General features: G+C 47.6%; 1 protein-coding gene across 2 annotated transcripts in view; it reads right to left on the reverse strand.

Moving 5' to 3' along the window:
* Window positions 1–3,952: 3,952 nt before the first annotated feature.
* NEMP2 (nuclear envelope integral membrane protein 2) overlaps window positions 3,953–6,905 on the reverse strand; it is a 40,844-nt gene continuing 37,891 nt past the window's right edge. Inside the window, exon 9 of one of the 2 annotated variants that reach the window (XM_077181167.1) lies at window positions 3,953–4,961. In XM_077181167.1, the coding sequence (XP_077037282.1) occupies window positions 4,706–4,961 (256 nt within the window). In that variant the 3' untranslated portion in view covers window positions 3,953–4,705. The other variant, XM_077181168.1, reaches the window with a different exon arrangement.

The following is a 6,905-nucleotide window of genomic DNA, read 5'->3' on the forward strand; positions in this document are numbered from 1 at the left end:
CCCAGGCTAGAGCAGCTTGTCAGGCTGGAATAATTCTGTTCTGTGCTCAGGCTTTTCACAATACTCACCTCACCACACACAGCTGGGGATGGATTGGGCTTTTAAACGCAGTAAGAAACCATTTTTTATATATATGTATAAAAACATTGTACATCACTCTATATTGGTCATATTCTATTCTCTGGTCCTCAGCTGTAATATCTTGTTCACATACCAGGTTATGCAGCAGCTTACAAAGAAATGTTATGTATTTGGTCTTGATTCCTCTATTCAAAGAGTGTTTAAATATTTAATTTTTTAAAAATTTTATTTAGGAAATGACCCTTGCACCTATGAGACCAAGTAGAAGGAAGGGGGGTGATTACAATGCAAGTATTTAAAAACACAGCTACAAGGAAAGGAAAAACACAACTGCAAACAAAGCTGCAGAAGATGGTCACATTCCCAGTGTGATGGGCAACAGTGAAGTTATCAGAGATTAGAAGAAAAAGTCTTTTAAGACTTCAGTAAATGTAGTCTGTGAGTACAAAGATCTGCTTTTCCTTTTCGGTTGACAAATAATGACTGCAAATGATTTGAATTACATGTTCTCCCTAAAAGCTTTTCTAGTAATTTGCCAGAATAGTCTCCATCAAGATGAAATAATTTTGTTTGGAGCTTAGATCTGGTTTATTTACAGTGCCGTTTTGTAGTAAAAGCCCCACTACATGAGCTGATAATTGTCTGTCTCTGAATTCTGCAAGATTACAGGCAGCCTGCACTGCTGGTCCCAGACGTGGTTTCTCTTTGTGGTTAATTAGCCGTGGGGGAGATTCTCAGAGATGATGAGTTCTGAAAATCCTTCCAGAGACAGATGATAAACAAGCCTTCTCCTGCCCCAGGTCATCTCCCCTAGGAAATTCAGCTTTTGTCTCCTGCCTCCTTCAGGAGAAGCCTTTACTGCAGAGGTAGGCAGGATGCTAATGGGACGCTGCCACACACAGACCGTGCCCCGTTGGTGTGTCGCCGTGGCAGGGGAACAACTGGAGAGAGCATTGCCTTCCACCTGGAATCCCTTTCACTTCGGTGAGAACTAAATTAAGTGGGTCGAATGCCTATCGTGTTTCTGTTCCTGTTCGTCTGCCTCAATCATGCAAACTTGTTGGTTTCTCTCAATTTCTTCCCTTGGGCAAAATAATGCAAATTATGTTTCATTCTTTGAAAAAGGAGGATCCTCCCTCAGAAAAGGGCAGTGCAAAATAAGATGCAAGTAGTGATGTGTTTGTTCTGTGGTATCTCAGTTAACAATGTCTGCAATCAGGTGGCTGTCCTGGGCAGAAGCTGCCGTGCTGTGCCACTGGGAGAGCTGGCCAGTGGAGCTTGCTCATTTTATCAACCTGCTTGGACTAGGGCCCAATGTGAACTCTTGTGTAAAGAGCACCATCATTTGAGCTTAATCCTCAAACAGCTTCAAGACCTCCTGTTCGGTTCACGGCTGATAAACACCCCAAATCTCTGGCTGGCCTTTCACTTCGTGACTATTCCCCTTCTTTAGTTTAACATCGCTGACCTTTTGATATTGCAGCACGACTCAGCTGTTGCTCAGGAGTTATCCTCCCTCCCTTTTTCTGCTTCAGTAATTAGCGTGTGGCGAAGTTTATGTTGTTGTTATTTTAAACATTTAGGGAATTTGATGTGTGTGCAAGTCTAGAAGCAGTGTTATCGAAGAGGTGATGCCAGTGGCTGTGAAAGGCACTACGGTAATTAATTCTTTATGCTGTAATACGCGTTTGGGACTCGTGACGCGCAGGAAGCGCTGCGAATGTCATTCGGCTCTTGGGGCCCAGGACGCTGCCCAGGCAGTGTTTTTAAGCCCAAGGCCCTGCCGTGTCCCAGCAGAGGCGCGGTCCCGGCAGCCGTGAACGGCCCGCGCAGGGAGGGCCAGCCCGGGCCGGGCCGCAGCGCGGGCCCCGCGGAGGCGTTACCGGGCGCTGCGCGGCCCCCCCGCGGCGGGGCGGGGGGCGGCTCCGTCCCTCCCCGCAGCGCCCCTGCGCGGCGGCGGCGGCGGCGCGGCCCGGCCGGGGGGGGCGGGAGGTGCGCGGAGCCGCCGCCCGCAGCAGCCGCGGCGGCAGGGAAGGGGCTGCGATGCTCCCGGCCGAGCGCCCCCCCGGAGCCGCCCCCGGGCGAGGTGAGTCAGCGCGGCCCCGCGGTGCGCGGGGGGCCGGGCCGGCAGCCGGGGCCGCCCGGCGGGGCGCCGCCGCCTCCCCTGCCCGCGCTCCGCGGGAACCGGCCCCGCGGGGCCGGCGGTGGCGCGCCGGGATGGGGAGGCCGTTCCCCCCCGCTGTCTGCCCCGGCACCGGCTCCAGCGTCCTCCCAGCGGGGCGGCGGGCCTCGTCCCCGCAGCCGCCCGGGATGCTGCTGCCCGTGGGCCCGTACCGCAGCTTTTTTCCCCAGCGGCGTTTCCTGCCGCGCCGGGGCCGGTCAGCTGCGCCTCCCCGGAGCCGGCCGGTTGTGTCAGCTTTGACGGCCGCTGTGGTGGGTGCCGAGCTCGGTGGGTGCCGGCCCGCTTCTCCTGAAGCTCAGCGTCGTGGTTGAAGCGTGCTGCGGCCGAGCCGTGTAACACCCCCTGCCCTCCCCGGTGACAGAGTCGTAGTCCCGGAGGTGGCCGGTGGCCGGGCTGTGTCCCACGGGAGCTCCTGCACAGGCATCCCCGCACTTCTCCTTGCCGCCAGCATCCAGGCGTGGCGTTACGAGTGGCTGTCACTCGGATCCACAGCCCTTACATCCTTCAAATACCGTGGGGTTTAGTAAGCGGGCTGTCGGTTGCTCCTCTGTTTATTGGAACAAGCGTAGGAACAGATGCTTATTTAGGAAGTCAGCGCTGAAGGTGCCATAGCTGCTACGGATGCCTGCGATGTTCTAAGTTAGATGGAGTTTTAAATCTGTGTCTGTTCAGCGGCTCTAAAGTTTTAGCAGCAGCCTCTTTTTAAATGTTGTGTTAATGAAAAAGTGCAGTGTTGAGGAGTGATAAACATGGTTGGATAAACTAGCACAGAAGAGAACAGCTGAATAAACATAGTGCTGAAGTATTTCAGTAAAAACTTCTCCAAACATTATTACATTACTAAGATATATTAGGTCTTGTTGTCCACTAGTTGGTAATGTCCAAGGACAGAGATTACAAAATGCTACTTTTCTAGCTTGGTTATTTTGTGTGTGTTTTTTGTTTCACTGGATAGAAATAGTTGACAAAGGTGACATGTATTTTGTTGTTTGTATTCTCTGAAGACCCACCAAGGAGTAGGAGAAAAGAAAACAATTATCCCTCTAAGGGTAGTATTTGTGGTAGTAGTCATAAGTCCAGTAAAAATTGTAAAAGGACTTAAAAAAAAATCAAACAGGTGGAGTGAGAATATGGGAGTAGAAGCTGATGAAGTGAGGAGCTAATGGGAGGAAGCTGTGATTTATCAGTAACATAGCTGGTTATAGGGCACAGCTTGAATGCAGCCTAAAATTCACGTTAATCCTCAGCTACAGTACAATGGGCCTGAGTCTATATGGTGGTGTGGGAAATTGTGAGCTGGTGACATGATTCACCTGCAGATGTGGCACTTGGTCCCGGAGACTGGAATGGCCAGGAAGGCCTTGCTGTCCTGCAGCAGGCCAGGACTGCTGCTGCTGCCAGGCTTGGTGGGGCAGCTGGGTGCCCTTGTCCCTCCCCAGCGCTGGCAGCACTGTGCTCCTGGAATGCCCTGGGCACTTGCCTGGTTTGTAGCTGAAAGCACTCTTGGAAATTACCATCGTTAATCAAGTGTAAACCTTGGAGGCAGTTGCCAACTGGAAAACTGGTTAAAAAAACTGGAGGCTGATACCAACTAAAAACAAGCTCTTTAACAAATAGAGTCTACTCGGACTCTATTAATGTGCAGATATTAATTGGAAAACAAGATTGGAATGCAGGAGTCCTAAGATGTGAGTTTAATGGTTTTTCTTTAATAGATGAGGATTCATAGTATTCTTCAGTTTAATGTTAATACTAGGACTATTGTAGCAACTTCAGGCCTATCTTAAGTGCATTAAACCTATTATAAACCTGATCTTGACATATTTCAGACATACTGTTATCTCCCAATCTAATTGACTAAATGTCTCATTGTGTAGAGCTTTTATATCCATATTGAAGAAGCAGAAAAACCTACAGCCCAACACATTAAGTGCATATCACCAACATAAAATAAAGCAGTTTGAAGTGCTGTAGAACTAGGTGGTTTCACTTTCATGGAAACCCTAATTACATTGGTTAATGTTACAACACTTGTGTCTTGCTTTACAGTTGATACAAGGACGTTTTCCAGCACAAATTCACTCTATGTGAATTATCTCTGATTTTATAAATTCAGTCAGGTGTTCATGCTGGGGCCTCACAGGAGGAACTGCTTACCTTTAGAGAGCAGGGGACGATGTGGGGCAGGTGGGGCAACCTGTGGGCGTTGTTGTTCTGGATGGCTTGGCAGGGAACAGCCCATCCAAGGGCTCCGCCTGGAGGTTGGCTTATCTGGGAGAGGCTTGGGAACTCTTGGTGATGCAAGAGTGAAGTCCAGGCACTTCTCTGTCATGATGTAAGTTGTTTGCATAACATTCTCCTTCTTTTTGACGTGGATGCAGGCGACAGCGCCAGGCTGCTCCTTAGGGGTGAAACTTGCTTGAAAATGGAAAACACGGTCTATTATTTATGGCTACTGCAGCAGTGCCTTGTAGGCCTGCTGGATGCAGGGCTTCCTTCTGGAGCTGCTGCACAGATATGGAGCAGAAAGTCTTTGTTGTTCCAAAGGTTTTGGAGCTTGGATTGATGGGGCAGGGGGGCTGAGAAAGGAGGTGGTGTGCATGAGCTGTGTGATGGATGCACTCGTGGCAGTTTCACCAGCTGGGGGATGAATGAGGTGAGCCTTTGTGTAGTTTTCAAGTCTTCTTCTCCAGCAGACCTGTTCTTGATCAAACAATACTTAGTGACTTAAAAGAAAGTGTTCTGAAGAAACGTGTTTTCTGTTAACAAATTTTAAAATGTTTGTATGAAAACTTCATGTGGACTTTAATGTATTTGCTACAAAGTGAGTTTTCTAGTCAGTGAAAGGCTGGAAGGGGTCAACTAAAATGTGATAGCATTCTGGCTGGCTTTGATTTATCTGCACAATGCAAACAGCAAGCTGGCCTGCTCTGTTCCTACAGCTGCATGTTGTTTGAGAGATTAATTGATCATTCCTGCTCTGAGTATGTTTTCTGAGGCTGTATAAATATAAATCTGCTACAGTTAGTAATTGTTTTGGTATTTAATGGGTTAAGGCTCTCTTCATCATTTGCACTGTCTTCTCGTGAACTGTCACGGGTTTTTTTGGTGGTTTGTCTTTTAACATTCAAACCCAGATTTTGAGTCTCTGCTTTGTAAGTCTTAATTATATTTTAATCCTCAAAGCCTAGTAAATGGAATATTTATACTGAATTAAACTTTACTTTAGAACAACAGTACACTTTCACCTCAAATCTAACTTTCTGTTGGTGTGCAAATGAAGTTTCAATGCCTGGTTCTGTAAGTAGTGTGGTATTTTCCCTGAGAGGTTTAGGGATTTGCTACCCCAGGCTGATCTCTTGATTGACTTATTTTTCCCTTTTTTTTTAATTTGAGATATATTTCAAAGTGAGGGGGTTTTTTTGTCCAAAGTTTTGGGAAGAGTGACTCCAAGGGGAGAGCTGAGTTTTTAGTATACTGTATTATTATTATTATTCTTTGTTTCTTTTGTTTTGTTATTATTCTTGTAATGTCAGGTTGTCTTGAGTAGATTAGCTTTTTATCCTTTCTGATCTTGAAATCCTGTTAATTATTAGGAGAGACAGACTAAATGAGGATCGATTTAAGAAATAAAAGCAAGAATGCCAAGAAGATACTTAACTAAATGTAGAATACCCTCTTTCTACCTACCTGCCAAAGAGGCTCATTACAGTTTTTAAAATGACCATTGCACTGTCATCGCTGAATTTCTTGGGACAAATGGTTCTTCCTCCATTCCCACGGTAGCTGCTCAAAGGTGCAAGTCTGCAGGGAAGTTCTATCTGTTTGCAGGAGATGACTGGATAAAAAACACGTTCTGGATGTAAGGGCTTGAAAGTGGATTTTGACTTGCTGAGGAATAGGTGTTAAAGGAAGTGACAGCAATGTGGGATGATGTGGGGCAGGAAACTCAGAAAAAATAATAGTCTTTACTTACATAAAAAAAAATCTTATCTGTGCAAATCTTGAAGGGAGAAGAGCCTTGCGGTTAACAAGTACATTCTTTGTATCTGAGGAGAAGCACACGCACTTGTGCATAAAGAGGTTGGGAGAAGGCGTGATCTCACGGAATAATCCCGGTCTGAGGCGCTGCGTCTGCCGCGCTTCCCGTGCAGCTGCGAGCCAGGGATGCGCGCTCCCAGCCCGCCACGCTGGCATCACGGCTGGCGAGGGGGAAATCGGCACTTCAGGGCTCGCCGAGCTCCCTTCCCATTGTAGCCTTGTAGGGGTGATGGGATGGTGAGGAAGCGAGGGCTTGGTTCCCAGTTCTGAGTTCTGTAGCAGTTTGGAAATGTAAGCCTCTGTCAGGATAAAAGCTCGTTTGTTAGTTGGAGGACCAAAGTGCTGTCTTGTGACACATGTGCTGCTGTGCTGTGCCCTCGCTACTCCTCTTCCCTTTCCCTTTGCAGGGCTTTCTCAGGGTTCTTGGAGGAGTTCTTCCCTAAGTTTACATCTTAGGGCTTTCTTGTGTGTTTCTGAACCCTAAGTTTGGGGGTAACGCCTCCAAACCATTATTCCTGTTTTCAGAGTGAAGGTACCACTCTGCAACCTCTCTGATCTCATTTGTCCTGGCAGAGCTAATTACATTCAGCAGGCCTCTACC

The sequence above is a fragment of the Agelaius phoeniceus genome, chromosome 7 (genome assembly GCF_051311805.1).
Source record: "Agelaius phoeniceus isolate bAgePho1 chromosome 7, bAgePho1.hap1, whole genome shotgun sequence".
NCBI lineage: Eukaryota > Metazoa > Chordata > Aves > Passeriformes > Icteridae > Agelaius > Agelaius phoeniceus.